This window comes from Accipiter gentilis, chromosome 24, assembly GCF_929443795.1.
Source record: "Accipiter gentilis chromosome 24, bAccGen1.1, whole genome shotgun sequence".
NCBI lineage: Eukaryota > Metazoa > Chordata > Aves > Accipitriformes > Accipitridae > Astur > Astur gentilis.
Genome location: NC_064903.1, coordinates 22,952,108 through 22,970,409, shown reverse-complemented (window position 1 = coordinate 22,970,409; position 18,302 = coordinate 22,952,108). Strand labels below are relative to the sequence as shown.

The 18,302-nt window shown below is 39.4% G+C and overlaps 1 protein-coding gene across 1 annotated transcript in view; it reads right to left on the bottom strand.

The window, feature by feature from the left end:
- Positions 1–299: 299 nt before the first annotated feature.
- The window catches only part of BRWD3 (bromodomain and WD repeat domain containing 3), a 64,026-nt gene continuing 46,023 nt past the window's right edge, over positions 300–18,302 (bottom strand). Inside the window, exons 28-40 of the mRNA XM_049827275.1 lie at positions 18,106–18,217; positions 17,696–17,757; positions 17,450–17,605; positions 16,648–16,768; positions 15,743–15,868; positions 15,574–15,652; positions 13,914–13,970; positions 13,248–13,388; positions 12,833–12,985; positions 9,839–10,002; positions 9,175–9,272; positions 8,523–8,681; positions 300–7,259 (exon numbers count right to left, since the gene is read on the bottom strand). Coding sequence (XP_049683232.1) covers positions 6,472–7,259; positions 8,523–8,681; positions 9,175–9,272; positions 9,839–10,002; positions 12,833–12,985; positions 13,248–13,388; positions 13,914–13,970; positions 15,574–15,652; positions 15,743–15,868; positions 16,648–16,768; positions 17,450–17,605; positions 17,696–17,757; positions 18,106–18,217 — 2,216 coding nt within the window. The 3' untranslated portion in view covers positions 300–6,471. The remainder of the gene's footprint in view (positions 7,260–8,522; positions 8,682–9,174; positions 9,273–9,838; positions 10,003–12,832; positions 12,986–13,247; positions 13,389–13,913; positions 13,971–15,573; positions 15,653–15,742; positions 15,869–16,647; positions 16,769–17,449; positions 17,606–17,695; positions 17,758–18,105; positions 18,218–18,302) is intronic.

The window sequence follows — 18,302 nt, the reverse complement described above, 5'->3', positions numbered from 1 at the left end:
AGGAAAATGGTATTTTGGAGCCAGGTCAGATGATGAACTTGGTGACAGACCCCCCCCAGCGAGCGCTGGCCCTTGCCTTTGGCCGAGGTAAGGGTCTCCGTCCTGTCCTGCTCAAGATCTGCACAGTGTATAAAATTTCTATATCCAGTTTATAAAAGTTTCCTTTTTTATAAGTATACAATTATCCAGTTGAATCAAAAAGTGATTTTCTTTTTACGTTGAAAACTCAGTTTTAAGGTTGGTGGGTTTTTTGGTCTTTTTAATGTCTAAACTACTTAGTAAGTAATGCAAAACCAAAGTAAGAGTTTATCTTTTTTTTTTTATTAAGACAATCCCACAGCTGGAAAATGAAACATCCTAGATTACATAAGTGACTTCAAAAAAACTCTAGAAAAAAATCTTTACAAATTTACATTTGTACAATACAAAAACTAACAGCTCATTGCATATAAATATTACATTTGGTCTGCCAACAAGTGGCATCAAAATCCCTGAAGTATTCATTTAAAGGGACCTGAGATAGCGGATGTGAAGATATGGGCATAAATATCACCTGAAAAAAAAAAATAATCAATATATAAAGTAGACATAATTCTAATAGTTTTGTGCATTTTTGGAGTATTTTTAAATCATCCAGAACATGAACTATAGAGCCTAAATCACGTGAATTTCATCGCTCTGACATCAACTGGTGTTTCTAAATGAAGTCTGCTATAATGACTCATGGAGGAATGAATAGCCTGTATTAGTTATTTCTACAGAAAAATAATCATCAGACTTTGATTTCTGAATATAGCCAAGCAGCCACCACTGTCTGGAGGAGGCCTTTTTAGGAAGAGAAACGGAGGCTTTTGATTTTATCTGCCAAAGAGCGGTGCAGCCACGAGGCAGGCGGGAACACCAACCTCTCCCGCGAATATTCGGGCAGGACCTCGGCTCCCCCGGCCCCCGGAGCAGCTCCTCTCGCCACCCTGTCTGCCTCTCGCAGACCCAGAGATCGGGAAGATACGCAGTGCTTGCCAATTAAAAAAACCCCAAACTGAGAAACTGTTCTTAATTGTTCACCGGTTTAAATATTTTCCGACTATTTACACGTTTGTCAATTCCCAGATCTGGCTGCGGTTATCTACCGGGAGTACTAACTCGCAAGTGCAGCACTAAGCCGCTCGGTTTCGCTTTAAATTCTCACAAACTCTTATCAGGTACCCACATCCATGCACATAAATGTATTTAAGCACCATTTTTTATAATACTAGAGTTAAGGCTGTGACAGCAATTCCACTGGAAATCTAATTTTTCAGGGATTCATAGCACAGTTGTGTAAGTTTGCTGTGGGCTGAACATGACATATTAAAAATGTACAAGCTTCCAACAGGTCTTTGCATCTCTAATACTAAAAAAGACAACTTTTAGACTAAATTTTGCAGGCTGTTACTTACTGTACATAAAGGAGTTTTTTTCTTCAATGTGTAAACCTCTGATATACTAATATTTGAAAATTATCTATCGCACATGCGCAGTAATTTTCTATAATACATACTTGTAAGAACACAATGACAGCTCCCTACAATACTAAATATAGATTTATCCTTGGATTGTTAACTGCTCCTTCAGTCTATCATGTAAATAATTAGCATTTGATAAAACTTTGCATGATGGTTTTAAAAAAAAATAAAATCAAGAAATGTAAACACACAAATATTTTTTTTTAAAACATTGAATTCATGACACAGACCAATGATAGCAGGACACTCCAAGTCAGGGCTGACAAGACATCCTTAAACCTACAGCTATTCACTTTTCCCTGTCATTCACTGCTCAGATTAAAGATGAAATATTAACCAAGTTCTTATCCAAAATCAGTGATTTAAACTTGTTTTCTCATGTTAATACTGTGTGATTTTGACCGGTTGTCAGAAACATTCCAGAGACACCCAGGAGCAGCCTTTTCAAATGCTTGACAAGGTTCATCTTGCTTTTTGCAGTCAAGAGAGCCTCCACCAAACATTGTCAAAAGCAATACATTGTCGTTGGGTCCCTCCACATTTTTTAAATTACTTGAAAACTCTCTTTACTACGCACCCGGTGTCAGTACTTTTCAGTGCTCTATGTACTACACAGTCATTCCGCTTTTGTGCGGGAGAAGCAGCCGAGGTGTACATTTAGGAAAACATTCAGGGAAAATTGAAAATAACGCGACAGGACGCAAAATTTTAAGCAGCCAAAAATCCTCCACAAATTATTTCTTCATCATTATATTTCGCTTGTTTATCTGCTGGGTGGGGCTGACTGGGTTAAGTGGGGTGGCCTCTGCTTAGTTTATGGAGAAAGGAGTGATAGAAAGCTAGAGGGGAGTGATAAAACTACCCAGACCCATCTAAGTTCAAGCACCAACACAGAAGTTTCATGGGTTATTTAAAACAGAAATATCTCGTGATGCTGGAAGCACGCAACTTCTACAAGGATTCCATTAACTGCAATTCACGTAGCAAGGGGGGGAAAAAAAAGAAAGGAGTAATTCAGTAGACACGGAGCACACGTGTGAAGGGATACCAGGTGGAACTAAGCGTTGTTTTACGCAGCCGTGTGTAAGGCAGCACGAAGGGAGCAGTCCCGCTGCCGTGCCTCCCTGCAACCGCCGACGTCGGAGCAAGGGAAGGCACGTGCTGCCCCGGCCGATCGGGCAGCATTTCCACTCGGGGTACGGATGGCCACAGAGGAGCAGAGCAGGCAAGAAGCCAGCCCTCAAACTTTCCATCTTCGTTAAATCCACCTGCGGCAATTTGGGAATGTTGCTAGTAAACCAAGTAAGGCAGATATAAAAAATATGGAAAAAGTCGTAGGAAAAGAGAGGCATATAATGAATTGAATCTTACAGTCTAGCCGAAATAAAATTCATCAAGACGTCACAAGTTTCCAAAAGAGCATCATAAATAGCCTACAGGGGCAACCAAGGGAAGCTAAAGAAGAAAGGTGGATCAGGGCAAAGGAAAACAAAAGGTGGCAGAGAATAGAAAAAGCAGGCGAAGTTTGGGCTGAACTGAGACAACAGCACATCACTACTGCAAAATAAGCTTCGTCATTCACGCCCTGGTTGGGGAAAAAGTGGGAGCGCTACAGGGACGGCAGATTTGTAGCCAGGAGAAATCCGAGAACAAAGGTGCACACAACTTTCAGCCCCGTCTCCACGGAGGATGGAGCGCTTGGGGCTAACGCTCTGCGGGCGAGGGAAGCCCCTCGGGGCGCGAGCCCTGTTTTCCAAGGTGTTTCCAAATGCTCCCAAGCGTCCCGGCAACTCGGGAGAGGGAGCACGCAGGATTGCACATCTACAGAAAACTCTGAAGCACCCGTACCCGAGAATGAATCCGACAGCAGCAGAGGAACCCCTGGCCTGCCTGCACGCCTCGTTAGCCTTCAGGAATCTGATACGTAATCTGGCCTTCAAACCCTTTTCTTAGGCAGAATTTTGGAGGTTTTTGTTAAAAGTGCAAGGAGAGAGACTACGGTCCTGACTCTGCAACCCGCCGGGCAGGGCAGCCCGCTAGGAGCTCGGCAACCCCAGGAGAAGCTGGCTGAGCACCCAGGCTTTGGATCAGGGAGCGAGACGGTACAAGGTTTAAATCATTTTACTGCTTCTGCTGCACCTGTTGGGTTGATACTAAGTTTTCTGCAACCGTAAGTGGCTCCTGATAGGATCTGGGTTTTGAGAGAAAGTGTCAAAGTTACTACAAAATCATGATTATTCCACAGAATGAGGCCATGAGAAATCAATTGCCTAACTCAAGAGAAAGAATCCAGATATGAAACCAAGTAAAAATAACATCTCTAAAACCAAGTTATTTCGTTCATGCTTATAAAAGGTTCTCATGCACAAAAAAAGCTGCTTTTTTTTTTTTTTACAATAAGCAATAGTTCTGTTGTTCTAGCACACCCTGCTGTCTAGCTCTTAATCATGTAACACATGTGATTAATACTTACGCCACAGCAAAGTGATGCTTCACTGTTATCTTCACAGTACTTCATTACATAGAAAAGATACATTTAAGAACATATTTAATATTATTCTAACTGCTGCTAAAATACACAAACTTATAAAACGATTTCTCTGGAATCCACGTGTTTTATCTCTCCCCAACCCCTACACAAAATAAATAAGTAAGTGGATCTTCGGCCAGTCAGAAATATATGAAAAGCATTTCTTTTGCATTTCAAGATTTTCAGGCTTTAGAACAGAAACCATAGTGTTTACATTAGCTCAACAGGACTGATCTAAAAGGGGTATGATTCTGACTATGAACTGATGCACACATGCTATACCTGGTTACCATATGTAGAAGGACCAATCAGTCAAAGAAATAATACATTTCTTATAAATATATATGTGTGTATATATATATACATATTTATGAGAGAGATGATAGGACAGGTGTTTATATTTTAAAGCCCAATAGAGAACTAGGAGAGCCGCTGCACTTTTTTTTTTCCCCCATCAAAACACAACTGAATCAAGTCTAGAAATGGATTACAGCCGATTCAAAACATTCCTTAAAAAATGAAAAGTGTGATTTTTGTACTGTACCATAAACTCATGTTAGCGCTCTGAGCAATTTAGGATATACTCTCCTCCATCACAAAACTAAACCTCTGCATTTTTTCAAGTCATTTTGCATCTAACTAGAATTTTTGGAAAGCGAGATAAAATAGCTAGTGCTTAATATAGAAAGTCAAAAATTAAATTCCTTCTGCATCTGAGAATATACATGGGTCACTCTTTGCTGCCTGAGGTTTTCCAGAATTATTGACCAAGCTGTGCACAGAAGAACTTAAGGATATTGAATGAAAGTTTAAAAAAAAAAAAAAAAAAAAAAAAAAAAAATCTGAAAAACTCCACCACAACTTTCTGGTCTCTTTTTTCGTTTGTTCTCTCTGTGTAATTGAACTCACTCTCTTAACCAAGCTAGAACTGTCAGGTTCGTTCAGACAACGGGAGGAAGTTGAAGTCCCATATATATTCCAGCCAGACCCTACGAAGTAAGAGGCTGCTCATCTCCAGCTCAGCCCACGCCAAACACCTGTTTCTGTTCACCAAGGAGCGAGACTACAAATGTCGTCACATACTGTACTACTACTACCAACATGATTTCTGTTTTCAAGTTAGCATTTTTCAGAATAACAAGAGTACAGTGCAACACGAATTCTCTTCTGGAAGCTTGAGATACAAGAGCCCGCCTGGAGGATGTGAACGGGAGCTTATCCGTAGTGCCAGCCACCAGAGGTACCGGAGCTCCGTTCAGCTCCCTCATCACCTTCGAGGGGCAAATTAAACCAAACACAGATTTGCACCGAGCAAGTGGCAGCAGAAACGTGTGGGAGACACTCGGCCTGTCTGCACAAACGAATCACCCTCTGCCGAAAACATTATGCTTCTGAAACCTCTGATAATTACTTAGATTTCTTCTCATTGTGTCAATATAATGGAGATATAGTTACTCTACAACTTCGTGAGCAATTCCATCCCTCTATGCTCCCTCTTGCCTCTTCTTCAACACGTACTGAATAATAGCATCTATTTTCTTTTCAGTTTCCAGTAGTTGTAAATAGAGGTAGCTGAGCTACTATTAAAAATCACGTTATGCTTTGAAGAGGAGGAACCTTTCAAATGTTGAAGTTACCCCTTAGCTGCACAATCTCTATTAATACTATAAAAATATGAGAGGACAAAAAGAAAATAGATGCAAGTAACTTTTGCATTTGGCACCTTTTGTCTAGATATTCATACTTCTCAAGTATTCTCTTTTTAATAAAGTTAATGCACACATAGGACACACCACATCAAAGGTTTGCTACATATTTACAAGGCACCAACCCTTTGTCACTTTTTACATGAATAAAGAACCGATAGAAAGCACATCAGGACCCCCGTAACTGTAGTATAGACATACTTCAGTTCAGCACAATTCATGAACGTTTGGCCTGGGAAGATTAAAATAATCCAGATCCTTCTTACAATATAGAAACTGTAAACATTTTATAGCTGCCTTTAGGATTGGTGTATTGTGCAAAAGTTATAATTATTACTGTGTATAAGGATTTATGGCAGAAACCACATAAAAACTCTGTAAGAAGGTGCTATTTCTATAATACAAAAACAAAACAAGGGAGAGAAGTCATAATCGTGACTCAAAATGTCATGTTCTTATTGAGAAGCTGGAAGCCTCTTTAATGTGATGAACTTGTAGTGTGTGGGGAAGAATTTCTGTAATTTAAGGCCTAATGAATAAGGCTTGTTTTGACCAATGAAGTGTGGCGATCTGAAGTTTTAAAACAAACGCAAACTGACATAATGGAAAAGCACCACTGTGAAACGTGAGTGGAGTCCCCGCACAACTTGCTTGGTAGATTTTCTGGTAAAATCCCTGCAGTAGAAGGCCATTGAAGTTCTTTTAAAATTGTTCCAAAGTTTTTCATCTGTCAATAATTCCATCCCATGAGATGGCTGACCCTGGCTTTTTCTGTCATTTTCCGCACCCTGCCTGACCTGGAAGTACCAAGGTTCAAAGGATCCTCGGTGTGCACAAAATTGTCATTATCAGAATCGTCGTTGTACAAGACAGTTCTCCTGCCCTCGTTCCTTGTTTTGATTCGAGGCGGTCTACTGAATCGCCCTCCAAACACATTTTCACCAAATTGTCCTCCAAACAAATTTTCAAATTCATCATCTGTAATTCGGGCACGTTTCGCTCTGGTGGCTCCTCGCGAGGCTCCTCTGCCTCCTCGGCCTCTTCTTCCTCCCCTGCCACCACCTCTTCCTCTGCCACAGCCTCTTCCACCTCTACCACCTCTTCCCCCTCTACTCCATCTCCCCCACCTCCCCCATCTACCCCTCCTCCCTGTCCCTCTGCCCTGCCAATTCCGTTTCCCACCGGTGATTTTTCTTTTGATTTTTCTTTTGGGTTTTTTGGATTGCACAACTTTGCTGTAGTCATGGTCTCCATCAATGTAATCCTGATCTGTTCTAGATGTTGATTCAGAGTCTGAATCGGAGCCACTTCTGCTTTCAGAACTTGAACTGGATCCCGATTCCCCACTTTCTGATGAAGACAAACCAGACTTTTCCTTTAATTCTCTCTTCTTCTTTTCCTCTTCCTCTGCCTCCTCCAGATGCTCATCTTCTTCTGATGCACTTAGTAACTTCCTCTTGACTCCTGTCCGGGGTTCTCTGCCATCACCATTTGTAAGTGGTCCATCAGGAGAGTGATCTAAGCAAACACAAAATAACCCTATCGGTTATCATCATCACACCTGAGACAGATAGGATACAAAAAGTGGGATTCGCCTCATCTGCGTTTGAGGTGTACTCTGGGGATGATCCAGCTCTGAGCTACTCACCAGAGATGACCTTTGTATGCTGTGGAGACAAACAGGTCCTCTAAGGGGAAAATTTATCAGACAAAGTAAACACAGTTCATCTTATCTGGAAGCAAGGACTGCAAACTCTCTTGACTAGGAGTTCAGTGAAGGACAATAATAGTGAATTGAATAAAAGGGAAGTGAATAAACAGAGCCCAGAGTGACTAGGTTAGACACAAACATCTAAAATTTAGTCAGGTGAATGCTACCTAGGGTGCCAAGGCAGAAAAAACTCTAAAATCCATTTCAAACCTATATACGTTGAAATAACACTCTGCAAGCAGTATTTATTCCCCATCAAATGCATGTTCTCAAAAGGCTTAGTCCAGGGAAAACCTGTGGCAAGCACAATTTCAAGACAGTAAATCACCTGAGAAAACTCACCAGCATTGCTGAACACCTTAACTTAAAAATATATAAAGTAACTCACTGGCTCACGACCCAAAATACTGTATGTTTTCAGAGTTACGAATCTGACAATGAAGATTAAGTATCTTCTTTAACATGGGATACGAAAAGTCACCTGCAACATACAACACTGCTACAGCACAGTAGTACGGACTTGACAAAGGCTTCAGGGTTTCAGCCAATGCTCATTCAATGCCTATCTCAGTGGAAAGTCTGATTAACATGTCCCAGAGACAAAATACCAGTTTTCAAACAGTGTTTCCCTTCTAATCACAACTACTTAGCCTTTGATAAAAATATTTAAGTTTTTAAAAACTTTTTTCATCTTTGCTTTGATTAATAAAAGGACAAGGTTTTGGGGTGGGGATTCTTTTGGTTTGCTTTGCTTTTATAACTCCTGAAGGAACTGTAATTCTCAAGAAGTTTAAGAGCAAGCAAGCTTTCCATCTGGAGAAATTTTAAAGGACCTCACTGAAGCGCATGTGGCATCATGTGCATGCCACATTTCAGACAAGAGACCACAGAACTGTAAGAAGTTCAATTCATCTAAGTAAGTTCAAGTAAATTAAATTCCTTAGTATGGTTTGGGAAAATAGTATAATGCTAGACTCAGGCAAGAATATTGTAAGCATCAGACAGAAGCAACATCTTTCATTTCTAGTGAAACCAGTCATTCAAAGAACAGAGTACTTATTATTTCTCACCTTGTTTCACTGGTGTAGATTTACTCCTGACTGGCCTACTTTTCCCTGGATCAATGATATTTCCACTTCGGTTCTGTGCATTTGAGCCTGAGGAAGATGGCTGACCTTCCATCTCTTCACCAGTGGCTGAACCCAGGGGTTCTTCTGCTGTATCTGAAACTTTAGACAGGACACTACTAATGTGACAGAGTTGGTTTTATCCTCTATTTATAGGGTTGTAATGCAAGGCATTCTAGGGAGGTTTTGTATCACCTGAGTTAATAGCCCAAGTCAGGAGGTTAACCTCACCAAGCTGCCTCTGCAGTCATGAAGAGACAGATTCCTCCGGGGTGTAATCCAAAGTAAGCTTACTGTATTCATAATCACTGTATGGGAGAAGCCCGTATACAGGAAGCCCAGGCTCTTGTCACTAAGTTAATTCTTACCAAGAACTGACCCAGGTTCCCTATTCTCTGACCCTTAACAATAACTTACCAACGACAGCTGGAGGGCCAAGTTCAGCTAACACAATCTACAGACAACATATTTCCATGACCTTGCTACTTGCTCTTTCAACAGGTGGGTTTTGCATGTGTCTCATGCATATAAGCTTTAATCTGGACATACAAGTTGCTGCCAGAGAAAGGATGCATTTTAGAAAATTTCTCCTCACCATGAGATGATACTGAAGAACTAGTCCTAGTCAAAGGCAGTGAGGTATTCTGGTTGGGTTTAGGTTGAATCTTCATTTGCTTCTGTTTCCCTTTTGGGCTGAAGACACAAAATATCCCAAAGAGATAAAACTGTTAGTACCAAAAGACTCAAACACAAAACCAATCTCCCCTGCAAAGTGCCTTGTTTTTTGCAGCAAATGCTTAACAGAAGCGATCTCTTTTTTCCCAGTTCTTGCACAGGTGTAGTAACACTAAAAATAATTAGAATATCATTCTGTTTGCTAAAGGCATCTGAGCTTGCAAGAAGAAGATTTTATCTCACCCTTTAAAGCAAATACTCAGTTTACTTAGGTAATGTATCATACAGAAGTCAGAAAAGTGTTATACAACACTTTTTTCAACAGTTACTAAATGAAGGCAAAAAGAAACTTGGTCTTCTGTTTCCCCCAGAGGGAATACTTCTAATCATATAGTCTTTCACTTACCAGAATTGTGCACAAACTACAAATTGAGCATGGAATCTGAGCTCATGATTCTATCACCCAAAAGAACAACTGCATCAGGAAATGAGCAATACTGTTACTGACTGCTTATTCATGAAGGCATGTCTACCACTGTCATCTCAAATGACACTGATAGCAAGTCTCACTATCGTTACATTACCTAGATGCTCTACTAGTTGAGGGTGAACTGCTACTGCTTCTTAGCCGTTTTCGGTACCGTGGCCTTTTCCTCTTCTGACATTGCATTGCTGACTTGTACTCAGAGATGATATTTTTCATGTGATTTTCAAATAAGGCAGATAGTCGAAGTGTCATGCTGTAAATCTGGAGTGAGAAAGCATGGTCATACTTATTAGAAGTTGAATAACTAGAAGACCGGGGGGTGGGAAGGAAATCACAAATATGCCCAGACTTTGTAGCACAAAAGTAAAACTCGTGGTGATGTTCAACTATGAGGTTCTTTACAGATAATTTCCTTCCATGGCATATGCGTATTCTTGCAACAGAAAGTGTTTCCGTAAAAGGATTTACTTACTTATAGTACAAAATATTTAGAGTTAAAGGAAAAAGGCTATTTAGATTACTGAACTACAGCCTCCTTTTTTAATCTCCATAAAGCATGGAAGCACGCCACTAGATAACTTGAAGTGCCAAGGAAAAAAACAATTGAACTTCACTGCCCCTCACCTTTTGTCTTTTGCTTTAACTCCCTAGTGACAAGTCCTTACACCACCCCTAGAGAGGTGCACACAGAAGCCAAATAAAATGTCCTCGTTCCCAACTTCTCTAAGCCAGATGTCAAAATGCTTAAACCATGTTCCTGTCCTCTTTCTAGGCCTTCCCTCTGTGTAGCCCCATCCACAAATTCACTCATGGCTATTTCTCTCTATTTCAGACTGTATTTACTTCTGTTCAAGATTTTACCTTGGATTCGTTTGAGTTATGACAAACTAATAGTTCAAACTCAGCATAAATAAAACAAAGTTATTAATTCCTTCCTCACATCCATACCCTTCTGCCGCATCCAGTCTTCTGAAAATTGTGTTAACACCATCAAGATGTTATCATCATCTTATACTCAGACCTCTTTGCATTTCTTGCAGTCTGTCTGAATATAAAATCTCTTTGATATGGAGTTTTCTTTACATTCATATAACTTAATTTTTGCCCAGACCCTTTTATTTTAGCAATGTCGCTTTCTTTAGCTCTGGCATGTAGTACCCTGCCCTTCTTGCCTCCATTCAAGATGCTGTTGCAAAGATGGTAAAATGGGCTAGAAAACCTCAGGATGTTGGCCAATATTTGGCAGCAGATGAACCTGCAGTGGCAGAGGGCCCAGCTGCGTGCCCCAGCCCTCCAGCAAGGATCACCTCACTGAGGCACTTCACAGTATTTAAGCAAATGGATATTGATGGGCCACTCTGTTAAAGTAATTTGGGAGTTGACTCACAAGCTGTTCAGTTATTAATACACAGGGAAGTTCCCAGGGAGCGTGCAGCAGTAAATAACTCACCAAGACTACTCTGAGGCCAAGCACACATAAGACACACTCAAATTACTTGTCTTCTTGCAATCCTCTACTGATTGCCCTTCCATAAAAGCAAGCAAAAGTTACCGGTCTTCATCTTCAGCACTTGCCCACAGCCCACATTTCAGACCTTATTCAACACCAAGAGTTCAATTGGCCTTCAATGGCGGCAACTTCATGCTTTCTCTCACGCTCACTAACACATGGCTGGAGTTCCCCCCTACCACAGCATCATCCTACTTCAAGCTTACTCTCATCATCCAGTTTACACAAGGCTATTACTCCTCAAGCGACAGGTACGGTCACACAACCTCCTGCTTCCTCCCATCTAGCACCGTTTACATGTGCACTGAAAGCTCTTTGCAGCACTCTGCTCCTTCTCCTGCTTGACAGCACCTAGCATAATAAAATCTTGTGTCACACCATGTTAGGTGCCCCACACAAATTTTACAGTAATATTAAATTCCATGTATTATTGTGCTTTAAGTAATAGTATCTCAGTCTAGTCCCAAATGGTACGTATTTCTTAAGTCTGTAAGTGTTCCTGTTTCTACGCAAGAAATATTAGGCAACTATGTGACCAGCACACTTATCTATGCTAAATGACATGTTTCAGAGATGTGATTTTGTCACAACTTAAGCATCTTATTGAATATGCAGCTTTTCCTTATAATAAGGTCATTACAACTTAGTGTCTGGAAACACGGTCAAAATTCTGCCTGCTTTTATATTATGAAGACATCAACCACTCAAATAGTATTTTGCATCAACAGTGTTAAAAACTGCATCTGCGTTCTCATGCCAACTTGTGATTTTTTGAGCATAAACAACGTATCATTAAAACATTTGAAAATTTTAGAATTCTTTGGTCATTTAGCTTCTTAGGAAAAGCTGACAAGCAATGTACTGCACAGGAACACATATCAAACATAGCCATGTTTACATGATCAGTCATACACTTAGTAGTCATTTTACCTAGCTTATATAAAAATATCTATATTCTAACATTTTGATCTCCCTTTTCCCTCTTGCCATATCCTGCTTAGGGCTCCAATCCAATCCATTTGTTCTGCCTAAGCAGATTCCTACTCCTGCACGCAGAAAAAAGCAAGATTGGCACCTGAGTAACACAGGCAACACTGTGCGAAAGTCTTGCCAAGTGTACTAAGTAAACTAGAAAAAAATTAAGTGTCATAATGCTCTCATCTCCTCCAGCAGTAGAAATATTGCAAAATACTTGCATTAACAGTAGATTAAAAACAGATATATATATATATATATATGCAGTTATCAAGCTGATAGCCTTGTTTCCAGGAACAAACTACTGAAAAAATAAAAGCAACTGGTGATCAGTTTTCTGCTGCAAATTTTCAAAGAAATAGTTGCAACAGTAACTATACAATTTCTCAGAAGCTTTAAGTTCAGGAAGTTCAGATGAAAATGAAATTCAGAAGTGATCTCCATGAGCAGAACAAAGTAAATTTATAACCATAGGTCCCAGAACTGATATATACTACTTATTTCACAATGCAGTGTTTTCCTCTTCAGATGCAGACCTTATTTCATGCACTGTACTCACGTAGGGCCAGGGTCTTTGTAAAGGAGGCATTAAAATTTATTACTTACTCGAGACTTTTTATTAGGAGTGTAAGCTTTAGAGTTGCAGAATATTAAACGAATGTCTTTGTAGAATTCCAGGGGACTAGTGTAGTTTCCTGCTTCCAAGGTTTCTTTCACAGTGCTGAAGTCCATAGGAGTGTCTACAATATCTCTATAATCCTGTAAGAAAACACAAGAAAATAATAAAGGCTGTCAAATCCTACAGCAATAAAACCACCTAAGTGTTCACCCACAACAGTGGCTCGGAAGTAATTCTTTCTACTTGAGAGTTACTGCAGATAATTCTCTGAAAACATCAGTGCAGAGAACATGGGGCATTCCAGCTCATAAAGGGAGAGGTTAGAAACATGCCCAGCATGAATGTTTTGCCAAAGGATAAACAATAGGCTTTTTTAATTTTGAATATGGAAGTTGTACGTACAGGATAGGAGAAGAGATCAACTGGCTGTCTAAAGGGCTCAGAGTCCTCTCTTTCATAAATCAGGTTTAACAACTGCTTGCATTGCTCTTTCCAAGCATCAGGACTTGCTTTCATGGGCTGTCTTTTTATTCGTCGTCTTACCTGCAGTGAAACAGATGTATTTTGTCATTTTTCAGAATATTCAAATTCTTCACCTTAAGTTCCTATTAATTTACCAGTGTTCTGATTCAAAGCAGAGTTTCACAATTAAAAACAGAATTGCAGTAAGATTAAAGCATAGCTGATGGCACAACAATATGCAGTATGCAAACTGCAGAAATATGCCTTTTCTGGTAATATATAAACACTCAAACCCATGAGACGTATGCAATATTTCGCTTCCAACCTTGTTATTTTAATCAGCTTTCGTCCAAATCTGACTGCAAATTGAATCTGTTCTAGGTATGTTTCAAGTCAAATAAAAAAAAATTCTTCAGCAATTAAGTGAATTTTTCTGCACAGTAACTTCCTTAGTCAGCCAACACTTACATACACATGCAACTGAATTCACATAGTCCTACAGACTACTGGCCATGACAAATTTAAACCATTCCAGAGCTAAATGAGTGTTTCAGTACCTGGTGTACCTCCCTTCACAAGCTAGACCAAGCAGAAATGTTTACTCACTCGTCTTTTTCCAGAGGAAGTTCCCGGAGCGTCTGAATCTACATCTACTTCTGCCACCTAAAGGCAAAGTTAATGATTACACACATGCATGCTTGTATGCACCCTCAGCAATAGAAAAAGGGTTAAAAAACAGCCAGCCAACAACGAAAACCCCCAATTTTAAACTACTCAAACGCAATGAATGGTTCAAGCAAAACAGAAACTAGTTTCAAACTAGTAGTCATGTAACTTAAAAAAAAAAAAATTAAAAGATTAGGTGGATGAGCTATTTCATCTCTTTTCCAAGTCTGCTTCCATAAAAATTATACATAAACATGTGAGAAATATGAATGGCTTATTTTCATTCCTTAAAACTCAGCTAAGTCCCAGTATTGCGGAGCTCTATTCCACTGCCTAAATGTTCATGCTCTGAGCAGCTGTACTGAGTTTATTCAGGTTTCACGTAGTGACTGACTTACATCAAGTGTATGCAATATTCTTTCCAGAATCTGGATTTAGAAATCGCAACAAAACCTCCTTTGTACACAGCATTTTACCAGTTATTAAAAATAAATAATGTTGAGATGACAGGAAAGTTCCTACAAAGAATACGAAAGTAATTTCTTTCTTATTTTAAAACATAGTATAAACCAAAACATATTATAAACCAGCTCTTTGAAAGGCTGGAGAGAAAGGAAGGTGATATAGTAGCAATTATGGACACTTCTGATCACTGCTTGACACGGAACAGATGAGCTTCACAACTGACACAAGAAGGTTGAATTGGGAAAGGAGGGTCTGCTATTTAAGTCATGGAAATCCCTCATTTTCCTCAAAATACTCTTTTAATAGTCTGTAAAAATAGATGCCATTATTATATCTTCAGTTTTATGAAAGTAATTAAATTATGACATTGTAGTCTAGATTTTAAGTTTCAATACAAATCTAAGACAATAGCGCCAGCCATAAGCATATAGGTATTCAAGCAGCATCACGTTTAACTTAAATATTTCAAAACTGCAACAATGGACTAAGTCTTGGGGAAGGGAGGAGGGAAGAATCCTCCTAACTAAATCTTACACCAGTTCATGTATTAGAAAACAACACTGTAAAAGTAAAACAAACCCAGGTTACTTTGGTTTTAACAGGTCACTTTTTTGTAACAGAAACTGCAGCAAATTTCAAAATGTTTACAAACTGCATTTAAGGGGAGAAGGTGTAAGGAGAGAGAAAAGTTGGAGGAAGTGATATCTAACCCAGTTTCTACCTGTCATTTCACTCCAAGGTACAACTGACAGGAAATGACACAGAATTACGTAAGAAAACCAGCTCTGCTGCCTCACTGACAATAGGAGAGCTGTCGTCCTTCTGGTTTTGGCAGACTGAGTAACAGCTCCGGTTCATATTTCCCTTACTTACTAATACTTCCTCACACAACAAAACATCATGTACTGAGAGGAGATTAAATATAGGCAGTTCCAAGAATCATTATTACTTACTTAAGGGAGCTTATTGCCCCAGGTGAGCAACATAAATGGCCTAAATAGGCTCATCTCAAAAAGTCAGTGCCACTACCCATAAAATAAAAACTCAGCAAAAAAAAAAATCTTTGCCCAAATTTCTTCTAAGTGCTGAATTTAAAAAGGTAAGAAGTTCTGACAATCAGACTTAATGGTCTTACCTCCTCTTCATCAGTACTGCTTAGGTCTTCTGCTTTCACCTTGTTGTATATTTCTAATATATCAGTACAACTCTGATCCCTGCAGGACAGTAACAAAAGCCAAAATACATAATCAATTATCTCAGAAACTCAAGATGTCAGGTCTATAAAGTAAAAAAAAAAAGCCTACCCAATGAAGCGAAGTAAGACATCTGTTACAATTTTGGCTGCTTTGACTATAGGACTGTCTGGCTCGTTGAAAGTCCTGGCATTATGTTCAATGTATCGTACCTCCCACATCAGTGCAGAGATTCTTCTAAAAAAAAACAACCAAACAAAACCAAAAAAAACCACCAGGAAAGGGGTAGTGAGGAAGGTGTACATAATTTTTTTTCTTCTGAGTTCAGTAGGATTCCTCAGTAAAAAAAGGAATCAGCTAATTCAGATCCAGTAGAAACAGGTTGCTAGAGACCAAGGTAAATGGTTTCTGTTCACATACTGCTGACTGGCCCAATGTGCCAGGCTGCGACAGCTTTGTGGAAACAAGATGTCCCTCGTCAAATCAGCAATGAATGGAATGAAAAGAGGAAACAACCCTACTGAAGAAGACTGCTGACTGCTCCCACTTAGAGAAAGCCTTACAGATAAACTGGGGGGGGGGGGGAGAAAAAAAAAAGAGCAGGACATTATTTATCCCCAAGTTAACTAGAAAAACTGAGATTCTAGTTTACAGCACTACTTAGCCCACTTCTGGCAACTGCAGTACAAGCAAAGCATCTGGTTCAAAGGCAGCAGAGATACAGATGAAGCAAATATGCTCTGCCTTCAAACACATCCAGAGAGTAAGGCTCCGTACATTACACAAAAGAGACGCAGATCCAGATATACCAGCTTTTGCCTTAACAATGTGGCCAAAAGAAATTCTTATTCAGGAAGACTCACTTTGCTGAAGGCCAAATAGAATCTGATCTTATGCTGTTGACTCATCGAAGAAATATATTGCTGAAGTGGCATTACATAGTATTCAGCTAAACATATTGTCCTTGATGGGGCTATAGTAAATGTAGATTACAAACAAATAAAAATCCAACTGACCTATAAAACCTGTTTTCAAGTCTCCTCCTGATTGTGGTGAGGTCAGTTGGATAAGCAACAACAGTGCAATACATGGGATAGGCACTAAGGTCCACCGGAACAGCAAAGGGATTAGAAATGTCTGAAAGACAAAAGATCAAAATAATTTAGATGCCTCAGAAGATACCAGAAGGGCAGTTATAACTAGACTCCTTATAATGGTTTCTGGGTTTCTTTCTAAGAATTCAGTAAAAGCAATACAGATCTACAGCTGGATACGTCATTACCCAAAGGGTAGCATTCTTCCTCTTGTACCATCTGTTAACTACTCTTGAAAAAGCATTTTTTGTTTAAATATTGCATCTGAGATTTGCATACCAGCAGCTAACCATATTGCTAGAAAGCAACATGGCATATGCACTTACAACAGGAATACTACAACAAGCAACGTAAACTAAGAATACAGGCATGTCCTATGTATAAATATATGGTAGAATTTAAATCATAGCGTGCTACAAACTAGTTACAAGGGATTTTTTGGTTGTTTTTTCAGAGGTTTAATTCAATGTTAAGCTCATTCATATTTAGATATGACCCACTGAGAATCCCCATTAACCTGAAAGGAAGCAGGTCAAGCCCCAGAAAAAAAAGGAGTATAACTGAAAAGGACACCACATGAAATTTAAAAGGCTCTTTTCAATTATTTAGTTGGCACATTTCAAATTCTCCACACCAACTCCCAACGCTCCATCCTATCTACTCTTTAGTCCTGTGCCACCACACTGATGCTCTTAATCCTTCCACCTTTTCTCTCCAAACATACCAAGGGAAAGAAGTTGCTCAATCCCCCGGATTACTCGTTCACATTCTTCATCTCTGGAATGAGCACCCCATTCTCCTTCCTGGGGTTTGTAGAGAAGAGCTGTCAGCTCATCTGGAGTCACAGGAACTCCAGCACCAACCTCCTCCGGATAAGCAGCTAAATATGAAAAATTCAACAACAGTAAGTACTAGCAGTGGCAAAAAAATATTTACTTTGTATGTGGATGTGAACTCAATACACACTTACTTCCTTCTGGAATTGGTTCCATGTCCCATGGACTCATCCTCTCTCTTTCATTGTTGTCCCAGCTATTAAAAAAATATATTCAAATACATAAGTTAGAGCTGAATATAACAATAAACCTTTTCTCTACCAGACTTAAACTAAAAAGGTCATGCCTGTTAGAAACAAGACTTGTCACTTGCTACTTTCCAACTCCTTATTTCTCTCTTTTATCTCCTATATATTCACTGCACTGCTGTTTTATGTGTTGTTTTATAAATAAGTTCATATTTAAATAAAAACAAAGCGGCTGATTACGTATTTAAATGGAAAAAAGGATCCTAGTTCTTGAGGTACACGCTTAACATGTAAACATCTAGGAGACCCAGAGCATGTAGATGTGTGTGATACATTGCAGCTATGTAAATACTTACTGAACACAGTAGCACTGGAAGGAACTATCAGGATATTCTGCCTGGAAAGGCTGCTGACTCTCCACAGTTCCAAACCACCAAGCGTCATCTATTATACTGCGAAATCTATCCCCTGTAAGGAAAAAGATTGCATTCAGCAAAATAACAACATAAATAATTGTTAAATACTTCTTTTTAGAGAATCAACTTCATCTTTC